The 25,040-nt window shown below is 35.5% G+C and overlaps 1 protein-coding gene across 1 annotated transcript in view; it reads right to left on the bottom strand.

Moving 5' to 3' along the window:
* LOC144443275 (uncharacterized) overlaps positions 1-25,040 on the bottom strand; it is a 52,209-nt gene that overhangs the window by 4,037 nt on the left and 23,132 nt on the right. Inside the window, exons 43-69 of the mRNA XM_078132717.1 lie at positions 24,899-25,018; positions 24,229-24,342; positions 23,796-23,909; positions 23,362-23,478; positions 22,886-23,002; positions 21,902-22,015; positions 21,422-21,538; positions 21,048-21,158; positions 18,805-18,918; positions 18,185-18,301; positions 17,437-17,550; positions 16,773-16,886; positions 16,199-16,309; positions 15,681-15,791; positions 15,115-15,231; positions 14,794-14,907; positions 13,987-14,031; positions 13,272-13,388; positions 12,774-12,890; positions 12,350-12,472; positions 12,037-12,204; positions 11,566-11,685; positions 10,891-11,022; positions 10,184-10,309; positions 9,448-9,573; positions 839-967; positions 22-384 (exon numbers count right to left, since the gene is read on the bottom strand). Of these exons, the coding sequence (XP_077988843.1) occupies positions 22-384; positions 839-967; positions 9,448-9,573; positions 10,184-10,309; positions 10,891-11,022; positions 11,566-11,685; positions 12,037-12,204; positions 12,350-12,472; positions 12,774-12,890; positions 13,272-13,388; positions 13,987-14,031; positions 14,794-14,907; positions 15,115-15,231; positions 15,681-15,791; positions 16,199-16,309; positions 16,773-16,886; positions 17,437-17,550; positions 18,185-18,301; positions 18,805-18,918; positions 21,048-21,158; positions 21,422-21,538; positions 21,902-22,015; positions 22,886-23,002; positions 23,362-23,478; positions 23,796-23,909; positions 24,229-24,342; positions 24,899-25,018 (3,402 nt within the window). The remainder of the gene's footprint in view (positions 1-21; positions 385-838; positions 968-9,447; positions 9,574-10,183; positions 10,310-10,890; positions 11,023-11,565; positions 11,686-12,036; positions 12,205-12,349; positions 12,473-12,773; positions 12,891-13,271; positions 13,389-13,986; positions 14,032-14,793; positions 14,908-15,114; positions 15,232-15,680; positions 15,792-16,198; positions 16,310-16,772; positions 16,887-17,436; positions 17,551-18,184; positions 18,302-18,804; positions 18,919-21,047; positions 21,159-21,421; positions 21,539-21,901; positions 22,016-22,885; positions 23,003-23,361; positions 23,479-23,795; positions 23,910-24,228; positions 24,343-24,898; positions 25,019-25,040) is intronic.

The following is a 25,040-nucleotide window of genomic DNA, read 5'->3' as shown; positions in this document are numbered from 1 at the left end:
TTGTTACTATGACACACTCACCTTTTGGTAAGTCTTGGATGTCAATTGAAAATCCCTTCTTGCTAGTACTTGGGTCAGAATCAAAGGTCATCCAAAGTTCATTATCATCCACTACAAAAGGATGAATCAAGTCAGAACCAGATTCACTCATTTCCAATGAATTAGGGTTATTGGGATCATCACCAAATCCTAGTTTGACCATATCAACACTGCAGTCTGTATTCATGTCATTAACTATCACTTTCAATGTATGGCCTTCTTGAGTACGCACGATCCATGTACAGTGTGCATTGTCTGGGTAGTTGTTGGGATAATTAGGAGATGTCACTCTAGCTACTTCACCTGTGCCCAAGTTGAACTCCTTGTTGCAGTCTTCAGATGGAGCTGTTGTAATTATATAATGGAAAACAGATTATTCATAGAACAGTCTAGGAATAGAATAGAATAGAATTAGCATTGAATAGAAGCAAATAAAATGTATTAGAATAGAATAGATTTTGAATAGAATAGAACACAATAGAATGGAATAGAATAGAATATATTAGTCTATTAAAGCATAAAATAAAGCAATAAAATGGATTAGAACAGAATAGACTTTGAAAAGAATAGAACATATATAATAGAATAGAATAGTATAAAATAGAATAGAATAGAATAGAATATTAAAATGATCTCAAATGTGTGGTTGAAAATTTGAAGAAAGCCAAACATTTCAACTAACAACTACATTTAAATGAGCCTGTACGTATTTTCAAGTGACTGATATGACTCTTTTATTTTTGCATCAAGCACTGACTAGCAAATATTTTCTTTCCAGGTGTAAGACTTAACTACTTACCCACATCACAATGAGTTCCTTGCAAGTTGTCAATACATTGACAGATGTAAGTACTTTCTGTCTGTTGGTATATACATATTCCACCGTTTTTACAGGGATTACTTAGACATGGGTTAATAACAGTCACAGCTGTAGGGGACAAGTAATATAGAATCAGTACTTAGACATGGGTTGATAACAGTCACAGCTGTAGGGGACAAGTAATATAGAATCAGTACTTAGACATGGGTTGATAACAGTCACAGCTGTAGAGGACAATATAGAATCAGTACTTAGACATGGGTTGATAACAGTCACAACTGTAGGGGACAATATAGAATCAGTACTTAGACATGGGTTGATAACAGTCACAGCTGTAGAGGACAAGTAATATAGAATCTGTACTTAGACATGGATTGATAACAGTCACAGCTGTAGGGGACAAGTAATATAGAATCAGTACTTAGACATGGGTTGATAACAGTCACAGCTGTAGAGGACAATATAGAATCAGTACTTAGACATGGGTTGATAACAGTCACAGCTGTAGAGGACAAGTAATATAGAATCAGTACTTAGACATGGGTTGATAACAGTCACAGCTGTAGAGGACAATATAGAATCAGTACTTAGACATGGATTGATAACAGTCACAGCTGTAGGGGACAAGTAATATAGAATCTGTACTTAGACATGGGTTGATAACAGTCACAGCTGTAGAGGACAAGTAATATAGAATCAGTACTTAGACATGGATTGATAACAGTCACAGCTGTAGAGGACAAGTAATATAGAATCAGTACTTAGACATGGGTTGATAACAGTCACAGCTGTAGAGGACAATATAGAATCAGTACTTAGACATGGGTTGATAACAGTCACAGCTGTAGAGGACAATATAGAATCAGTACTTAGACATGGATTGATAACAGTCACAGCTGTAGAGGACAATATAGAATCAGTACTTAGACATGGATTGATAACAGTCACAGCTGTAGAGGACAATATAGAATCAGTACTTAGACATGGATTGATAACAGTCACAGCTGTAGGGGACAATATAGAATCAGTACTTAAACATGGGTTGATAACAGTCACAGCTGTAGGGGACAAGTAATATAGAATCTGTACTTAGACATGGGTTAATAACAGTCACAGCTGTAGGGGACAAGTAATATAGAATCAGTACTTAGACATGGGTTGATAACAGTCACAGCTGTAGAGGACAATATAGAATCAGTACTTAGACATGGATTGATAACAGTCACAGCTGTAGGGGACAAGTAATATAGAATCTGTACTTAGACATGGGTTGATAACAGTCACAGCTGTAGAGGACAAGTAATATAGAATCAGTACTTAGACATGGATTGATAACAGTCACAGCTGTAGAGGACAAGTAATATAGAATCAGTACTTAGACATGGGTTGATAACAGTCACAGCTGTAGAGGACAATATAGAATCAGTACTTAGACATGGGTTGATAACAGTCACAGCTGTAGAGGACAATATAGAATCAGTACTTAGACATGGATTGATAACAGTCACAGCTGTAGAGGACAATATAGAATCAGTACTTAGACATGGATTGATAACAGTCACAGCTGTAGAGGACAATATAGAATCAGTACTTAGACATGGATTGATAACAGTCACAGCTGTAGGGGACAATATAGAATCAGTACTTAAACATGGGTTGATAACAGTCACAGCTGTAGGGGACAAGTAATATAGAATCTGTACTTAGACATGGGTTAATAACAGTCACAGCTGTAGGGGACAAGTAATATAGAATCAGTACTTAGACATGGGTTGATAACAGTCACAGCTGTAGAGGACAAGTAATATAGAATCAGTATTTAGACATGGGTTAATAACAGTCACAGCTGTAGGGGACAAGTAATATAGAATCAGTACTTAGACATGGATTGATAACAGTCACAGCTGTAGAGGACAAGTAATATAGAATCAGTACTTAGACATGGGTTGATAACAGTCACAGCTGTAGGGGACAATATAGAATCAGTACTTAGACATGGGTTGATAACAGTCACAGCTGTAGGGGACAATATAGAATCAGTACTTAGACATGGGTTGATAACAGTCACAGCTGTAGGGGACAAGTAATATAGAATCAGTACTTAGACATGGGTTGATAACAGTCACAGCTGTAGAGGACAAGTAATATAGAATCAGTACTTAGACATGGGTTGATAACAGTCACAGCTGTAGAGGACAATATAGACTCAGCACTTAGACATGGGTTGATAACAGTCACACCTGTAGAGGACAAGTAATATAGAATCAGTACTTAGACATGGATTGATAACAGTCACAGCTGTAGAGGACAAGTAATATAGAATCAGTACTTAGACATGGATTGATAACAGTCACAGCTGTAGAGGACAAGTAATATAGAATCAGTACTTAGACATGGGTTGATAACAGTCACAGCTGTAGGGGACAATATAGAATCAGTACTTAGACATGGGTTGATAACAGTCACAGCTGTAGAGGACAATATAGAATCAGTACTTAGACATGGGTTGATAACAGTCACAGCTGTAGGGGACAATATAGAATCAGTACTTAGACATGGGATAATAACAGTCACAGCTGTAGAGGACAAGTAATATAGAATCTGTACTTAGACATGGATTGATAACAGTCACAGCTGTAGGGGACAAGTAATATAGAATCAGTACTTAGACATGGGTTGATAACAGTCACAGCTGTAGAGGACAAGTAATATAGAATCAGTACTTAGACATGGGTTGATAACAGTCACAGCTGTAGGGGACAAGTAATATAGAATCAGTACTTAGACATGGGTTGATAACAGTCACAGCTGTAGGGGACAAGTAATATAGAATCAGTACTTAGACATGGATTGATAACAGTCACAGCTGTAGAGGACAAGTAATATAGAATCAGTACTTAGACATGGGTTGATAACAGTCACAGCTGTAGAGGACAAGTAATATAGAATCTGTACTTAGACATGCATTGATAACAGTCACAGCTGTAGAGGACAAGTAATATAGAATCTGTACTTAGACATGGATTGATAACAGTCACAGCTGTAGGGGACAAGTAATATAGAATCAGTACTTAGACATGGATTGATAACAGTCACAGCTGTAGAGGACAAGTAATATAGAATCAGTACTTAGACATGGGTTGATAACAGTCACAGCTGTAGGGGACAATATAGAATCAGTACTTAGACATGGGTTGATAACAGTCACAGCTGTAGAGGACAAGTAATATAGAATCAGTACTTAGACATGGGTTGATAACAGTCACAGCTGTAGGGGACAATATAGAATCAGTACTTAGACATGGGTTGATAACAGTCACAGCTGTAGGGGACAATATAGAATCAGTACTTAGACATGGGTTGATAACAGTCACAGCTGTAGGGGACAATATAGAATCAGTACTTAGACATGGGTTGATAACAGTCACAGCTGTAGGGGACAAGTAATATAGAATCAGTACTTAGACATGGGTTGATAACAGTCACAGCTGTAGAGGACAAGTAATATAGAATCAGTACTTAGACATGGGTTGATAACAGTCACAGCTGTAGAGGACAATATAGACTCAGCACTTAGACATGGGTTGATAACAGTCACAGCTGTAGAGGACAAGTAATATAGAATCAGTACTTAGACATGGATTGATAACAGTCACAGCTGTAGAGGACAAGTAATATAGAATCAGTACTTAGACATGGATTGATAACAGTCACAGCTGTAGAGGACAAGTAATATAGAATCAGTACTTAGACATGGGTTGATAACAGTCACAGCTGTAGGGGACAATATAGAATCAGTACTTAGACATGGGTTGATAACAGTCACAGCTGTAGAGGACAATATAGAATCAGTACTTAGACATGGGTTGATAACAGTCACAGCTGTAGGGGACAATATAGAATCAGTACTTAGACATGGGTTAATAACAGTCACAGCTGTAGAGGACAAGTAATATAGAATCTGTACTTAGACATGGATTGATAACAGTCACAGCTGTAGGGGACAAGTAATATAGAATCAGTACTTAGACATGGGTTGATAACAGTCACAGCTGTAGAGGACAAGTAATATAGAATCAGTACTTAGACATGGGTTGATAACAGTCACAGCTGTAGGGGACAAGTAATATAGAATCAGTACTTAGACATGGGTTGATAACAGTCACAGCTGTAGGGGACAAGTAATATAGAATCAGTACTTAGACATGGATTGATAACAGTCACAGCTGTAGAGGACAAGTAATATAGAATCAGTACTTAGACATGGGTTGATAACAGTCACAGCTGTAGAGGACAAGTAATATAGAATCTGTACTTAGACATGGATTGATAACAGTCACAGCTGTAGGGGACAAGTAATATAGAATCAGTACTTAGACATGGGTTGATAACAGTCACAGCTGTAGGGGACAATTAATATAGAATCTGTACTTAGACATGGATTGATAACAGTCACAGCTGTAGAGGACAAGTAATATAGAATCTGTACTTAGACATGGATTGATAACAGTCACAGCTGTAGAGGACAAGTAATATAGAATCAGTATTTAGACATGGGTTGATAACAGTCACAGCTGTAGAGGACAAGTAATATAGAATCAGTACTTAGACGTGGGTTGATAACAGTCACAGCTGTAGGGGACAAGTAATATAGAATCTGTACTTAGACGTGGATTGATAACAGTCACAGCTGTAGAGGACAAGTAATATAGAATCAGTACTTAGACATGGGTTGATAACAGTCACAGCTGTAGGGGACAATATAGAATCAGTACTTAGACATGGGTTGATAACAGTCACAGCTGTAGGGGACAATATAGAATCAGTACTTAGACATGGGATAATAACAGTCACAGCTGTAGAGGACAAGTAATATAGAATCTGTACTTAGACATGGATTGATAACAGTCACAGCTGTAGGGGACAAGTAATATAGAATCAGTACTTAGACATGGGTTGATAACAGTCACAGCTGTAGAGGACAAGTAATATAGAATCAGTACTTAGACATGGGTTGATAACAGTCACAGCTGTAGGGGACAATATAGAATCAGTACTTAGACATGGGTTGATAACAGTCACAGCTGTAGGGGACAATATAGAATCAGTACTTAGACATGGGATAATAACAGTCACAGCTGTAGAGGACAAGTAATATAGAATCTGTACTTAGACATGGATTGATAACAGTCACAGCTGTAGGGGACAAGTAATATAGAATCAGTACTTAGACATGGGTTGATAACAGTCACAGCTGTAGAGGACAAGTAATATAGAATCAGTACTTAGACATGGGTTGATAACAGTCACAGCTGTAGGGGACAAGTAATATAGAATCAGTACTTAGACATGGGTTGATAACAGTCACAGCTGTAGGGGACAAGTAATATAGAATCAGTACTTAGACATGGATTGATAACAGTCACAGCTGTAGAGGACAAGTAATATAGAATCAGTACTTAGACATGGGTTGATAACAGTCACAGCTGTAGAGGACAAGTAATATAGAATCTGTACTTAGACATGCATTGATAACAGTCACAGCTGTAGAGGACAAGTAATATAGAATCTGTACTTAGACATGGATTGATAACAGTCACAGCTGTAGGGGACAAGTAATATAGAATCAGTACTTAGACATGGATTGATAACAGTCACAGCTGTAGAGGACAAGTAATATAGAATCAGTACTTAGACATGGGTTGATAACAGTCACAGCTGTAGGGGACAATATAGAATCAGTACTTAGACATGGGTTGATAACAGTCACAGCTGTAGAGGACAAGTAATATAGAATCAGTACTTAGACATGGGTTGATAACAGTCACAGCTGTAGGGGACAATATAGAATCAGTACTTAGACATGGGTTGATAACAGTCACAGCTGTAGGGGACAATATAGAATCAGTACTTAGACATGGGTTGATAACAGTCACAGCTGTAGGGGACAATATAGAATCAGTACTTAGACATGGGTTGATAACAGTCACAGCTGTAGGGGACAAGTAATATAGAATCAGTACTTAGACATGGGTTGATAACAGTCACAGCTGTAGAGGACAAGTAATATAGAATCAGTACTTAGACATGGGTTGATAACAGTCACAGCTGTAGAGGACAATATAGACTCAGCACTTAGACATGGGTTGATAACAGTCACAGCTGTAGAGGACAAGTAATATAGAATCAGTACTTAGACATGGATTGATAACAGTCACAGCTGTAGAGGACAAGTAATATAGAATCAGTACTTAGACATGGATTGATAACAGTCACAGCTGTAGAGGACAAGTAATATAGAATCAGTACTTAGACATGGGTTGATAACAGTCACAGCTGTAGGGGACAATATAGAATCAGTACTTAGACATGGGTTGATAACAGTCACAGCTGTAGAGGACAATATAGAATCAGTACTTAGACATGGGTTGATAACAGTCACAGCTGTAGGGGACAATATAGAATCAGTACTTAGACATGGGTTAATAACAGTCACAGCTGTAGAGGACAAGTAATATAGAATCTGTACTTAGACATGGATTGATAACAGTCACAGCTGTAGGGGACAAGTAATATAGAATCAGTACTTAGACATGGGTTGATAACAGTCACAGCTGTAGAGGACAAGTAATATAGAATCAGTACTTAGACATGGGTTGATAACAGTCACAGCTGTAGGGGACAAGTAATATAGAATCAGTACTTAGACATGGGTTGATAACAGTCACAGCTGTAGGGGACAAGTAATATAGAATCAGTACTTAGACATGGATTGATAACAGTCACAGCTGTAGAGGACAAGTAATATAGAATCAGTACTTAGACATGGGTTGATAACAGTCACAGCTGTAGAGGACAAGTAATATAGAATCTGTACTTAGACATGGATTGATAACAGTCACAGCTGTAGAGGACAAGTAATATAGAATCTGTACTTAGACATGGATTGATAACAGTCACAGCTGTAGGGGACAAGTAATATAGAATCAGTACTTAGACATGGATTGATAACAGTCACAGCTGTAGAGGACAAGTAATATAGAATCAGTACTTAGACATGGGTTGATAACAGTCACAGCTGTAGGGGACAATATAGAATCAGTACTTAGACATGGGTTGATAACAGTCACAGCTGTAGAGGACAATATAGAATCAGTACTTAGACATGGGTTGATAACAGTCACAGCTGTAGGGGACAATATAGAATCAGTACTTAGACATGGGTTAATAACAGTCACAGCTGTAGAGGACAAGTAATATAGAATCTGTACTTAGACATGGATTGATAACAGTCACAGCTGTAGGGGACAAGTAATATAGAATCAGTACTTAGACATGGGTTGATAACAGTCACAGCTGTAGAGGACAAGTAATATAGAATCAGTACTTAGACATGGGTTGATAACAGTCACAGCTGTAGGGGACAAGTAATATAGAATCAGTACTTAGACATGGGTTGATAACAGTCACAGCTGTAGGGGACAAGTAATATAGAATCAGTACTTAGACATGGGTTGATAACAGTCACAGCTGTAGGGGACAATTAATATAGAATCTGTACTTAGACATGGGTTGGTAACAGTCACAGCTGTAGGGGACAATTAATATAGAATCTGTACTTAGACATGGATTGATAACAGTCACAGCTGTAGAGGACAAGTAATATAGAATCAGTATTTAGACATGGGTTGATAACAGTCACAGCTGTAGAGGACAAGTAATATAGAATCAGTACTTAGACGTGGGTTGATAACAGTCACAGCTGTAGGGGACAAGTAATATAGAATCTGTACTTAGACGTGGATTGATAACAGTCACAGCTGTAGAGGACAAGTAATATAGAATCTGTACTTAGACATGGATTGATAACAGTCACAGCTGTAGGGGACAAGTAATATAGAATCAGTACTTAGACATGGGTTGATAACAGTCACAGCTGTAGGGGACAATTAATATAGAATCTGTACTTAGACATGGGTTGATAACAGTCACAGCTGTAGGGGACAATTAATATAGAATCTGTACTTAGACATGGATTGATAACAGTCACAGCTGTAGAGGACAAGTAATATAGAATCAGTATTTAGACATGGGTTGATAACAGTCACAGCTGTAGGGGACAAGTAATATAGAATCTGTACTTAGACATGGATTGATAACAGTCACAGCTGTAGAGGACAAGTAATATAGAATCAGTACTTAGACATGGGTTGATAACAGTCACAACTGTAGAGGACAATATAGAATCAGTACTTAGACATGGGTTGATAACAGTCACAGCTGTAGAGGACAATATAGAATCAGTACTTAGACATGGGTTGATAACAGTCACAGCTGTAGAGGACAAGTAATATAGAATCTGTACTTAGACATGGATTGATAACAGTCACAGCTGTAGGGGACAAGTAATATAGAATCTGTACTTAGACATGGATTGATAACAGTCACAGCTGTAGAGGACAATAGAATCAGTACTTAGACATGGATTGATAACAGTCACAGCTGTAGAGGACAAGTAATATAGAAATGACTCTCCAGACTCCATAGTTTATTAAAATGTCTCTATTTCCCCTTTATAGGGTTCTTACTTGTTTCACAAATTTGTCCTGTCCATCCATCTGAACATTCACAGCTGAAACCAAAGCTGGTATCAGAGGACATACAGGTACCGCCATTCTCACATGGAAAGGATGAACAGGGGTCATCTGGTACAACTGAAAAGGAAAATATCAGAATTCCTCTTAGTTTCTGAAGAATTACAATGTATGATGGGACATTATACATTATACCAGGATCGACCATGTATATAGTTTTCTTTAACCACAACAAATAGTGGAGTTGTGCACACTTTTGAGTTTACCATGTGACAAAACTCCTTACAATATACTAGTTACGACACTTGTTTGTCATTTTAATCTAGAACAAATTTTGAAAATTGACATGATACTTTGGTACAGATCCACAATCATGGTAACTTTCTACATGAAAGGCAAAGGCACTTTCCCAAAGACATTTTCACCAATGACCAATGTGACTTTCTGCATTAGAAACTTACTAAATAATGTTTATAATGCATATATGCAGTATAAGTTAATTAAGAGGGTGGTGGAGGTTTCACATGGCTCAAAGAAATTATACTATAGTGTTAGATAATCAATGGCTCAGGGAGGGGTTGGGGGGGTAACATTGCTCAAAGAAATGATGTGGCATTGATTGGACACTAACTAAAACTCTTGAAGCTGAAATGATAGATATTATAATACTGCTTTAGTCAAACAGCCTCCTTCTATACAAGTAAATAGTATATCATACAACTTGTTTTACTTTCTTCACAATGTGTTCCCTGATATCCCTGTGGACAGAGACATGTGTAGATGGCACTATCACCATCACAGGTGCCATGGTTTAGACATGGTGAAGATGAACATGGCCACTCAGTTGGATCAGTTACTATAAATTTAAAATGTGTTATTAATTTCATTAATATTCTAAATTGTTGTTATCAACTTAATGCCAAATGGGTCATTATCAGGTATTACATATTGTGTAATACTGTGACATGATATCATACATGCCTGGATGAGCATGGATGACTCAAGATGACATGAAGGTTGAGGGTGGGTGCTGTTATATGAACTATTACCTCATTACATATTATATAATCCACAATATCAGCTAATACACATTGTACTTTACGAAAGTATAGTTTTACCTACTTGTAGTATATTGAATGTAAGGTTATGTGTACAAGCAATAGTAAAAAAAAATCTTAACCATACATGTGTGATTTAACTACTTTGGTATTTGAACTGAACATTGCTGTTGAAAACATCACAACTTTCAACATTAAAAAAATGTCTTATATGGTACAAGATACTAGTGGTATATGAAGCTGTATTACACAAGACACTGGTACATAGTTCTGTGTGGTTTTTAAACTGACCAAATCTCCCTAATTGCCTAAATGAATGTAGGACTGCACATGTTGTTATTTTGTTATTCTTGTGGACTGTAATATATTTGTAACATACATGTTTCGCAGTTGCTTCCTGTAGAGCCATCTACACACAGACACTGATATCCAGATGCAGCGCCACTACTAACACATGTACCGCCATGTTTACATGGTGACGACTCACATGGACTAGGTTCTTCTGGTATCCCTATTAACAAAGTCACAATGATTCTTGATGTCTTTTAAAGTACATATTACAAATGCTAAGCTTAAATGCTATATAAACTGTACATATATGGAAAATTTTATCTTTAAACATTGAAACATTTACATTTGTCATAAAATGCAAGTCATGAAGCAATCAGTTAAAAATATTATGGCTTTAAGCAGCATATTAAATCATTTTTTTACTCTGTGAGTAGAAATTACTAGTAAGTATGAACCCAGAGTCCATGAACATTAACTCTCACATATTAAATCATTATTGATGAGTTGGATGAATTATCAAGAATACAACATACTTATGAAGCCTCAGTTTGATGGAACTTCATATGGATGGTAGTGTAAACATAACTTTACAGACAAGAGTTAATCCTAAAAATGATCAAAACTAGTTGAACATTTAAGCTGTTTTTTTGTACTGAATTAGTTAATAGTCACAATCTTCTGTGTGGAAAATTAATATCATAGAATGTTTTCTGAAAATTTGTTATTGACAATGTAAAGAGTTTATTAGATGAATAAAACTAACTTGTTTCACAGTTTTGTCCTTCCCATCCCATGTCACAGATACAGAAATACACATCCTGGGTTTGTACACATGGTCCATGTTGGCATGGTAACGAAGCACATGGATTGTCTGGTGTTATATCTGCAGTATACAGTAAACAATCGTAACTTATTAACTGTTATTTTTATAAATGTTCATAATTTGAATGCTAAAGTAAGCTTGTTCAGAATCACACAAACAATTCTTTCCCAATATTACAAAAATTTGAAGTTAAGGTTGTAAATTAACACTCTTCAAGTCATATGCATGCACACAACCATATCAATCATTTCAATTCATATAGCATCATACGCAGCAAAATGATGTGCAGGTAGTGTGCAGGGTTGTGTGGTATACATGTACATATTGACAGTTGTCAGTTTGGATGTCTCATTTGCAAGACGTTGCTCTCATGTCACAAGGCACTGCTAGTTAAACAGATGTTCTACCTACCATCTTCACAATGTTTTCCTTGTTTATCTACTGGACACACGCAGAAATAAGCTGTATTGTCTGTACTGCTAACACAGGTTGAATCACTGGCACATGGTGAGGATTGACATGGTCCAATGTCAGGTGGTCCATGTGTTGGTGGTGGGGTATCGGGTACAACAGGAGAGACTGAAGAAAGAAAATAACATTGCATTTAGAAAATGTTTATCAGCCACATACATTAAAATCCTCAAGAATTCTCAAGAACTCTGACACTAATTTAAAATTTTACAAAATCTACAAGAATGAAATCTTGTGGAATGTAATAACTCACCGATTTCACAATGTGTACCCTCCCAGGCATTGTTGCACTGACAGAAGAAGGAACTACCATCTGTATTACCAATACAGGTTCCTCCATGTTGACAAGGATTGGTTGAACAAGGATCAGGTGTTCCTGGCACAATTATAATATAAACTCATTTGTATAACTGATTCTGGGTCTGAGATACATCATTATCACAAGTTATTAATATTTGTCCATGGTCATGAAACAAGGCTGACTCAGTACTTAAATGGAACATGATTATGAATATATGTATAAATACAGAATACGTTACACAGATGTTTTTAAACTGTCACTTTGCTGTTGACTGCTTACTAGTACCTCACAATAATTCAAGTATCTATTATGTTGAGAAGTATATAAAGGATATAATTATGCGACTACAATTTTTATTTGAGCCTAAAGAACTTACTTTCCTGACACATTTGACCTGTCCATCCATCTTGACAAATACACTGTATACTGGTGGCTAGAGAAACACAGGTTCCACCATGAGTACATGGTGACGGTGTACATGTAGTCAAGATTGCTGTAAAGATAATATCAAATATTAGTCCACATGATTTGTACATGGAGAACAATGATATTCTTAATTTGCTTCAACTAAGAAAATTTCACCAGTTTTATAAATGTACACAACTTTAATAGCCATAATGTATAGACCAGATTTAAATCATTTTAAAATAATACATCTAAGGTACACAACCACCAATTACAAACAGTTAAAACGATATCACAGTAAATGGTTTAATGGCGTATCAGAAAAACACAAACATATTGTACAATCCTAACAGCCATGCCCCCTCCCCCAACAGACACATTGTTTATATGTTTATATAGAGGAGAATCTGTCAAAATATAAATTTTTGATTTGAATTCTGCTAAATTCCCCTAGAGTGTTTATAGTTACCTATTTCACAATTCATGCCCACATACGGCTCCCGACACAGACATCGATGTGAGTTGATTTCATTTATACATGTGCCACCATGCTTACATGGATTGTACTCCAAGCATTCATTAATATCTGTAAGAAAATACATAACAATGCCTTATCAATATCTGACAAGCCTGTGCTCTCCACAATCTACGTATGCTTACCATAGATTACTAAATTAAATATGTATCAATTTTTAAATTTCATTTGCTTGTTACTTAATAATGTTTGCTTTGTTTGTTTCTTACAGAACACTAGCATCAAATGCACAATGTATAATGTCTAAGTAAGCCCTTTTGGTAGTCAGTAGAACCACTAAAATTGTAATTAGCTAAATTTCAAGTATTTTGTAAGTATATCATATTTGATACTTTTATTCACTGACCTGTAAAACAGTTAGTTCCAGTCCAGCCAGGTTGACAGACACAATGGTAGCCATTAGGCAAATCATTACATTGTATGAAGTGCTGACAAGGGTTGGAAAGGCAATCATCTTTATCTAAATAGAGAATTTCAAAGATATTTTTGCTTACTAATACCGGTACATATACATTCCATGGCCAGAAGTGCTTTCAGATTACATATTACAGATTAGGTAGGACTATGAGAGATTATATCTCCATACACATAAATGAGTAGAGCTTATAATGGACAGCTTAACTATATACACACATTGAATTCACATGACATTGTATGAAGTGCTGACAAGGGTTGGAAAGGCAATCATCTTTATCTAAATAGAGAATTTCAAAGATATTTTTGCTTACTAATACCGGTACATATACATTCCATGGCCAGAAGTGCTTTCAGATTACATATTACAGATTAGGTAGGACTATGAGAGATTATATCTCCATACACATAAATGAGTAGAGCTTATAATGGACAGCTTAACTATATACACACATTGAATTCACATGACATACATATTCCAGGCAATATCATTTATGTCTCAACAAGTCTCCTACATTTAAAAACATAGCTCCCAACACAACATGACTTGCGATGTCCGAAATATGGTCATACAATCTTACCAGAGAGGTTACCCAGCCGTTATGATATTAGTGTAGACTATTTTGATTGGGGACCCTATCAAAAAAACTTTCAAGGTTATTGACCAAATTTGAATTTGACCTTAACTTATCTCTTACAATGTGCAGGTACACATTTCAATGATGGCTCTAGGTATAAAACTTCCAAAGTTATAGAACAACTTGCTATTTGACCTTGGAGATGAAGGTCAAGGTCACATTTTAGTGTCTGGCTTGAATGCCTACCTTGCTAAACATATCCTTCATAACCAGTTGAACACATACAGGAACACATCACTATGCCAGAAATACCTTACCTATTTCACAGTGAGAACCTTCATATCCAGTTGAACACATATTAGAATACATCACTTTACTAGAAATACCTCACCTTTAATATGTGAGAACCTTCATATCAAGTTGAACCACATACAAGAATGTATTGCTATATCGGAAATACCTACCTATTTCACAGTGAAAACCCTCATATCCAGTTGAACACATACAAGAATACATTGCTATACCGGAAACACAGGTTGCTCCATTCAAACAAGGATAACTCTCACAGCTATCTATGACTGTAAGAAAAATATTGGAAAATTAATGTGAAGCGTGTTAATGTGTTGGTAAGCAATTCCTCTAGACATGTCCTGGCCAAATAGCTGACATGAAAATATCCCTCTCAGCTCTAACAGAAACAGCCTGCTAAAAGTTGGACAACTCTCTTGAACATACTTTATACATGTACATAATGTAATCATAAGTCTAACAAAGTTGCTGCATACCTTCATTGCATCTCTGTCCAGTAAATCCTTCAGAACACAGACAATTATACAGGTTGGTGCCAATATCAATGCAAGTACCTCTATTTAGACAAGGGTTTGGATGACAGTCATTGGCATCTGGAATAAGAATACATTACAGTATAAAAGTGACATGTTTTAATATATCTATTAATGCTCTTTGGGCATTTCCTGATAAAGATGCTTTTTACTGTATGAGCTAAGTAAAAATACTGATTAGAAGTTTTATGAATTTAAAATAAACTTCAGAAACTCAACTTCTTCTGGTCACTTTTTACACTAATTTCCACTATGGCTTACACCAGATTTATACCTACCAGTGTTGTTAGGTGGAAGTGCTAAAAATGAAATGTGATTCTCTGAATACATGTACAAATGTACTACCAAGGGATAGGAACTGAATACAAAAATGAACTGCATTTCCACCCATCTAGATTCAACTCTAAGTAGGCTTTTCCAAGATTACTGTTAAAGGTACAATTCCAAGTTATTCGTAAAGATATATAAGAACACAAAAAAAGGAAACTCAGCAATAAAATGTTTATTACCCTCTTCACAGTTAGTCCCTGTCCAGCCATTTTCACAGACACATGAATAGAAAATAATACCATTGATGCAGTCACCATGGAGACAAGGAGCACTATCACATGGATTAAGTCCTAAAAAATGAGGTGGGCAGGATGTAAATCTACAGGATTTCACCGACATAAAGGTGACATACATGTACATAACAAACTTTGGTATGATATCATTTCTACTGCACAAACCATATAAATAAGTACTTATTACTATACTTGTATAAATGCAAAGCATAACTATGTTTTACAGCACTCAGAAGTATAGTTATGAAATGTTTCTTGAAGATACTGGTCTTCTTGCAAATAAATCATTTGAGACAGGAAAACTATGTAGCTACAGTAATGTACATGGTGGAGTACAGACCAGAAGTTTTATTTGCTTTTTAGTTATTTTTTATACTCAGGAACAATACTATAGAGCACATACATTGGAGATGACATCAAGACTCTCGAGTCCAAACACCTTGCACATGTATGTTACTACTTACTGGTTTCACAGTTAGCACCTGTGTACTCTACTGAACAATGACAGACATAACCAATCAACAGATCCTCACAGTAACCATGGAGACAGGGATCTGGATCACATTCATTAAGATCTATAATAACAGATATTGTGAAATTAGATCTATAAAGATGACTATGAAGCTTTGCAACATAAAGTTTACCTCATATGAGATCTCTATTTGTAACCATGGTGATATACCTACTGTAACACTGGGCATACACCAGGATTACACAATGTAACTCAATATTTCTGGTAAAAATATAGACAGGCACATATCTTGACTGTAAATGACAATAAAAAATCAGCCAAACATTCAGTATTACCAAACAATTGAAATCATTACAATGGCACAATAAATACAGACGATACTGATTCCAAGGTACACTCACAGTGTACTGCTTGCATAATTTCAAGGCTATGATCTCCTCAGCATATCCAGTAGTAAGATTACAAGAATAGTGTGAATAATAGTACAAACATGTACACAAGTTACATTTGCATTCAACTAAATCTCTCAAACAGTTTATATGTGACAGGTTGATTGATATACTTACTAAGTTCACAGTACTGGCCAGTATATCCTTGAGTACACAAACACTGATGATCATTAACACCATCTAAACATATGCCACCATGAAGACAAGTATTTGGTGTACAATCATTCTGATCTATAAAGACATCATTCAAATAATATAAATTATAATTTGATTTAGTTTTCGGTGTTAAACCTGCATGCACTCTAAAAACAACTGCTCATAACTGAAGACTTCTGTTTCAAAAACTTTAAACAACCTGTACAATCAAAGAATAATTTTCTTTTTTTTCACCTTAGCATATATTTTGTTCTATGGTTTATTAATGATGAATGATTAATTAAATCAATCTATAAAAAAAATTGTCAATGACTAATCAGAAGTATGTGTACATCAGATCAACTATTATTTGCATTGTATTTATAATTTTGTTCATGAAAAGCATGATTTAATATATCCTTCTGATTAAATGCACAGACGCCTATTTGTACCCAATTGTTAGTCCTAATCCTGCAATAATCACCCATCAGAGCAATATAAAGTTGTCTGTAATGTTAACGTGTAGAATGTTACAAATACCAGCTGTTAATAAGTATGAACAACATAAATAACAAAATATCTATGATGACAGTACATAGAATATGGAACAGAAAAGATGAAGTAAATGAAATATGTAATTACAAACCTTCCTGACAAGTGAGGCCAGTGAAGCCAGGTGGACACACACAAGTATAGGACAGCATACCATTAAGACAGGTTGCACCATTCTTACATGGAGCACTTTGGCAATATGTGATAGCTTGACAAGACAAGACAAGATAATTAAATCATTCATTAACATCAATTTAGCATCTTATACACACATTTTGGCCAATATACTGCAATAAAATATGTCTACAACCAAAAACATCAGTTCCTACCTAAGAATGTAAACTATGCATAGTCTATCTCTCTCAGCTATGAAATACACAATACAGGTAGGAATAAATAGAAGCTGGGCTATGTGGCTAACATAGATCAGAGTCTATATCAATTGTTAGACAATAACCTGTGTGACAAATTCAGTTGTAAATTTATGTACACCTGTGACAGAATTTTATAAGATGATCTAGTGAGGAGGTACATATTTTATCTTGAATGAGGAAGATTTAATCTCTTGGGTGGCGAAGAATCATGTTCAGTTTAAGATATAACACAGTATACTATGACAAGTATAATGTACACGGACATACAATCATTAACACCAATTAAATGGTGCAAGAGCAAGGGATATTGTCTCACCTGTACAGGTTAAGATAGGCTTGAAGATCTTATGCATAATGTCATAACAGTTCTGAAATCACACCTACTAGTACTAGACAGAAAATTTGTGACTTAACTTTGACAGCAAGGCACTGAGGATGACAATGGTTGCCATTACAGTGTCAACTTACTTGTCTGACATATTGCTCCTGTTTTACCAGTTGGGCAGACACATGTGAATGAAGCTGCTCCCATATCATAGCAAGTACCACCATTCATACATGGGTCAGGATTACAATCATCGATGTCTAGGAAAACAGACAATGTAAATTAGTTAGTTTCATGCTGCATTATTGATGTATGACTACACAATGTAAGTACACATATGAAGACACACATATTTATAGTACCATTAGTCTTGTGGCATGACTGATTGCCTAGAAGGTAACCAATACTAGAAGTAAGATATTCTTCACTAAATGATGGACCAACCCACCCCTCAAATTTTGAGATAAATATCTTTTGACAAAAAATCCTAATTTCGAAACATGGATGAGATATTCTGCCCTTCACAAACAATCATCAACCAATGTTACAAAAATCTCCATAAAATATGTACTAGTCTGCCAGGAATTCTTTGAATTAGTATTTTGACCACAATTTCTCTTTTATATCTTTCTAATAGGCCACAGTTCAAACCATTGGATCAGTTCTGGTCAAAATCAAAAACCAGTGCCAAGATTATCATCTAGTTCAGTATGGCAACTTGCCAGTGCCCCCCCCCCCCCCCCAAATCCTGAAAGTATCTCACCATGTTGACAGTAGGTACCAATCCATCCATCTTCACATTGACATGTGAATGAATTAATGCCATCTTCACAAACTGCACCATGTAAACAAAGATTCCTCCCACAATCATCGATATCTACGATGTATTAAAGGAATGAAAAAAAGGCGCTTCACATTACTGTTATTTCTGTAACATCAAAGAACTCTTGAAAGCTCCTCTCTGTGCTCTCCATTAGACTGAAAGTCTATTGCATATTTTTTTTTTATTGCATATTTTCTGGAACCCTAAATTCTAGCAGAATGATTCCACTTCAAATGTGATATCAAGTTGGTGAAATGAGGGAATGAAAAACTGTACAATAGAATATTGTTATAATACAGCATAACTTACTGATCTGACAGTTTTGTCCAGTCCGTCCTCAATCACAGACACATGTGTACCGTAGGATTGAAGGTATAACTTACTAAGTTGACATTTGTTTCCTGTCCATCCTGAATCACAGTGTAGGAATTGAAGGTAATATAACTTACTAATTTGACAGTTGTGTCAGTCCATCTGGAATCACAGACATATGTGTAGGAATTGAAGGTATAACTTTTTACTATTTTGACAGTTGTTTCCTGTCCATCCTGAATCACAGTGTAGGATTGAAGGTATAACTTACTAATTTGACAGTTGTTTCCTGTCCATCTGGAATCACAAACACATGTGTAGGATTGAAGGTATAACTTACTATTTTGACAGTTGTTTCCTGTCCATCTGGAATCACAAACACATGTGTAGGAATTGAAGGTATAACTTACTAAATCGACATTTGTTTCCTATCCATACTGAATCACAGATACGTGTAGGATTGAAGGTATAACTTACTATTTTGACAGTTGTTTCCTGTCCATCTGGAATCACAAACACATGTGTAGGATTGAAGGTATAACTTACTATTTTGACAGTTGTTTCCTTCCATCCTGAATCACAGTGTAGGAATTGAAGGTACAACTTTGTAGTATTTTGACAGTTGTTTCCTATCCATCCTGAATCACAGTGTAGGATTGAAGGTATAACTTACTAATTTGACAGTTGTTTCCTGTCCATCCTGACTCACAGACACGTGTAGGAATTGAAGGTATAACTTACTAATTTGACATTTGTTTCCTGTCCATATTGAATCACAGTGTAGGATTGAAGGTATAACTTATTAATTTGACAGTTGTTTCCTGTCCATCCTGAATCACAGACACGTGTAGGAATTGAAGGTATAACTTATTAATTTGACATTTGTTTCCTGTCCATCCTGAATCACAGACACGTGTAGGAATTGAAGGTATAACTTATTAATTTGACATTTGTTTCCTGTCCATACTGAATCACAGACACATGTGTAGGAATTGAAGGTATAACTTATTAATTTGACAGTTGTTTCCTGTCCATCCTGAATCACAAACACATGTGTAGGATTGAAGGTATAACTTATTAATTTGACAGTTGTTTCCTGTCCATCCTGAATCACAAACACATGTGTAGGAATTGAAGGTATAACTTATTAATTTGACAGTTGTTTCCTGTCCATCCTGAATCACAGACACGTGTAGGAATTGAAGGTATAACTTATTAATTTGACATTTGTTTCCTGTCCATACTGAATCACAGACACATGTGTAGGAATTGAAGGTATAACTTATTAATTTGACGGTTGTTTCCTGTCCATCCTGAATCACAGACACGTGTAGGAATTGAAGGTATAACTTATTAATTTGACAGTTGTTTCCTGTCCATCCTGAATCACAAACACATGTGTAGGATTGAAGGTATAACTTACTATTTTGACAGTTGTTTCCTGTCCATCTGGAATCACAAACACATGTGTAGGATTGAAGATATAACATTTGTTTCCTGTCCATACTGAATCACAGATACGTGTAGGAATTGAAGGTAACTTATTAATTTGACAATTGTTTCCTGTCCATACTGAATCACAGCGTAGGAATTGAAAGTATAACTTACTAATTTGACAATTGTGTCCAGTCCATCTGGAATCACAGACACATGTGTAGGAATTGAAGGTATAACATTACTTTCCTGTCCATATTGAATCACAGATACGTGTAGGAATTGATAGTATAACTTACTAATTTGACAGTTGTTTCCAGTCCATCTGGAATCAGAGGCACATGTATAGGAATTGAAGGTATAACTTACTATTTTGACAGTTGTTTCCTGTCCATCTGGAATCACAGACACGTGTAGGAATTGATAGTATAACTTACTAATTTGACAGTTGTTTCCAGTCCATCCGGAATCACAGGCACATGTGTAGGAATTGATAGCACTAATACAAGTACCATGTTGACAAGGACCACTCTCGCATAGATCTATCACTGTTAATAAGCAAAACCAAAAATATGAACTTTACACTTGATTTGACATTGTACGAGTGAAAAATGAAATGTACTTTAAATTAGTATACTTTGATTTGTATGATAATGTATGACATCGTCTCTTTTTTTTTGATAACTGATGGCTATTAGGACTGTAATTACACGCGTAGGTTCAATTTGATACATATGAATATTGATATGTATGACAGGAATTTATTTTTTACAGATCTATGACTTGAATGATAAATGCATTGTAATATTACCTATTTCACAACTGTCTCCACTGAATCCATTGTCACATAGACACACATGATCATTAATACCTCTGTCATAACAACTTCCACCATACATACATGGATTTGGACTACAATCATCCACATCTAACAGAATAAGACAAATAACAATCATTCAACAAATAGTTTCATTTGATTTCTAAACGTAATAGAGGTTATTTTTAAGTGTTTAATGAAAATTCACTTTCCTATACATCAATTTCACATAAAAGTGTAGCCTTAAATTACAATTTTACACAAATTAAACATTTTTATGCATGTGGAAAAAGAAAAATGTTGCAACTGTCATCCCATAATAAAAGCTAAAAGAGCAATCAGTAAAATATATCAAATGACAAGGAATAGCATTTCTTTGTAGTCATCATGTAGCACAAAATTAAAACCAATTCTTTATCGCAATTCAGTACATTTCTGGTATTTCAAAGCACTTGAATGTGTATTGTAACAAACCTTCCTGACACAGTATACCATCCCATCCATTCAGACAGATACAAGTGAATGAATCTGTCCTATCAATACATGTACCATCGTTTTGACATGGAGATGATGAACACTCATTAACGTCTGCAAAGAATGTTAAAAGAAAATTGAATGTCAATTCACTGCACTCGAATTTGAAAGTTTCCTAGAACTGGAGTAAACATTATATTATTTTGACAGATTGTTTACATTTAATATACAGCTCAATTAACAAATAATTCAGTGAATTATGAAAACTGGAAAGGATTTTCTGTTTTTCCTAACTCTCTTTCAAATAAATAAACTGAAGAAAACTGATCATAACATACATTAACATTCATTCAACCTACTTTAGAATACAAGCAAAGCCTAAAGACCAAGGATTCAGCATTTGGGATATAAGTTAACTGGTAGTTGGTCAAATTGATGACTGGTTTTAAACCAGACTTTACTGGTATATATACAATTGTTTAGAAAGCTGGATCCTATTTCAATTCTATCAATGTCAATTTCCTGCAGAATTGAATTTCAATTATACTACTATGCTGATTGAATGCATAATCTATCATTTTATACTCCTTTTCAACATATACTGGTAGCAATCAAAGTATCCTTTTTGACCTAATATGTCTGCTAAATATAGAAAATGACACATATTAACATGTATGAACAAACCTGAATGGCCCCAACCCCAAGGACATGCACACCAAATATAAAAGCAAAAAAAATTTTTGCAGATGATGTACGATGGGCCATATATGATGGAGAATCAATTAATCTAACCCTTAAACTCCAGTCACCTATAATTGCTGACAGCAGAGATTATTACAAACTACTATGGTGACTGAATTCAGGCTTTCTCATTTTATACACTTCTTAACATAATGCAGGTGGTAATCACTAAATATAATCACGATACATGTACAAGCATTAATGGGAAAAAACAGAGAATTGTTTAATAGTATTTAGTCGTACTTGTTTCACAAGTGAGTCCATTCCATCCTGATGAGCACACACATATAAACTGTCCTCTGATGTTAGTATGACATGTGGCACCATTCTTACAGGGACTACTACTACATGGCTCTGGTGCTACAAATCAAATATAACCATGAAATGTAAATCCTCAAAAACACTGCAGTTAGCAAATATTTGCAGACATACACATTATTTCAAACTGCATAATGTTTCTATATATCCATCATATGCCTTTCAATAAATATACATTTACAAAGTTGTTTCCTTGATGGAAAGATATTCTTTTCACTAATGAAAAAAATACTTATATTGTGGAATATATATATTTGAATACTGAACCATCTCCAGATTAGCCAATGAAGACAAAATACCAATTACTTTTCTTTTTGTACCAACTTTTATCAAATGTCTGGATATCAACAAACTCCTCTTTTACAAAAATCTATAAGAATGGTTGTTTTCAAGATACATACCAATTTCACAATGCTGACCAGTGTATCCATTCTCACATGAGCACTGATAATTTCCATTGCTGTACATCTGACATACACCACCATTTTGACAAGGATTGGGGTCACACCCACTCTCATCTATGGGAAATGAAAATAATAATTTTGATGAGAAATTAACTTTCATGGAAGATGGAAATTATACACTCTGAGTTTTATCTTTGGCAAAAATGTAAATGTCACTGTCTTTCAGGATTTAACTTTATAATTTGTCCTACAATGACCTGTTTATCATTTTCCTACAATCTTCAATCTCAGGTTGTCATAATTTCTAACTTTCTTAGCAGTAGATTCAAGGACTGTCCAAACACATGTAAGATGACATTTACATCTTAGTAATGACACTCAGTCTATTACAGAACTGGTAGTGTCATGTCACATATTTGTTCTACATGTACCTTGTTCACAGTAGACTCCCGAGAAACCATCCTGACAAAGACAGTGGAATGTGCTGATGTCATCCATACAGAAACCATTATTCTGACAAGGTTCACTAGAGCATTCATCAATATCTGTGGAGTTTAGAGGAAGATGGCGTTGAGGAGACAAAATTGTATGGTAACATGAAAAAGTGAGACCAGTATGAAACATAAATACTTTAAATTAATAGCCCAATATTTGAATCCCAAGGTCTTGGATTTAGTGCTCATGTTCACTAATACTATCAGCAGATTTACCTAGCAACTTTTGCAAACTTGCAAATGTGAAATTCTTCCAAAAATCTTTTGATGCTATTTCCATCACCAACATCAATAAGTTTTGCCTATAAAGAGTCCAAACTATCAGTTTAACAGCCCAACAACTTTACCCACAAAGCAATGACCAGCTTACTTTGTTCACAGCTATTTCCAGTATATCCTGGCTGACAGACACAAACATAATTATCTCCAGAGTCGATACAGTCAATTCCATGGATGCAAGGATTACTATCACACGGCTTAGTGGCTGAAGAATAAGAGTATAGAATTATACATAATTACGTGTCTGTGTCAATGACAGTATGAGATAAATGGATAATACACTTGATGTTGTATGGAAAGATAGTGATGAAATGCATACATAATACATGTAACTCAATTGTGCATTGGTTGTTACAAACTTAATTAACTCAATGTTCATTTTGAGTTATCCTGGTAGTCTTCACCCAAAGTCACTTCCTCAACAAATTTCATAATGTTAATAGTAATTTTAGTTTTTATATAGCTCTTTCCTTCATGTGCTCAAAACACTTTTCATTACGATTTTTTATCCCTGGCACAGATCTACAAAGGCACAATGCCTGTCAATATACTTAATCCTCAACTCTCAAGGGAGTACACACACCATTGAGGCCTCTGTAAGCACAGAGGGTTAAGCATTCACATAGCAACCTCACAAAGATGCATGCGCAGTCATGCAATCAGTGCACACATACACACACACAGAAAAGTCACTTAGCACTACTGAACTTCAGCTTAGTGTTAATAAACTTAGCATAAAACAATCCATGTTGTTGTCTTACCAACTTCATGGCACAATACACCTTCATAGTCTCCTTGGCATATACAGAAGAAGGCATTTTGACCTGTATCCACGCACTGTCCATCATTCTGACATGGATTTGGGGTACAATCATCAACATCTGAAACATAAAACAGGGTTTA

This window comes from Glandiceps talaboti, chromosome 1, assembly GCF_964340395.1.
Source record: "Glandiceps talaboti chromosome 1, keGlaTala1.1, whole genome shotgun sequence".
NCBI classification, from domain to species: domain Eukaryota; kingdom Metazoa; phylum Hemichordata; class Enteropneusta; family Spengelidae; genus Glandiceps; species Glandiceps talaboti.
This window is presented reverse-complemented; position numbering and strand designations above follow the sequence as displayed.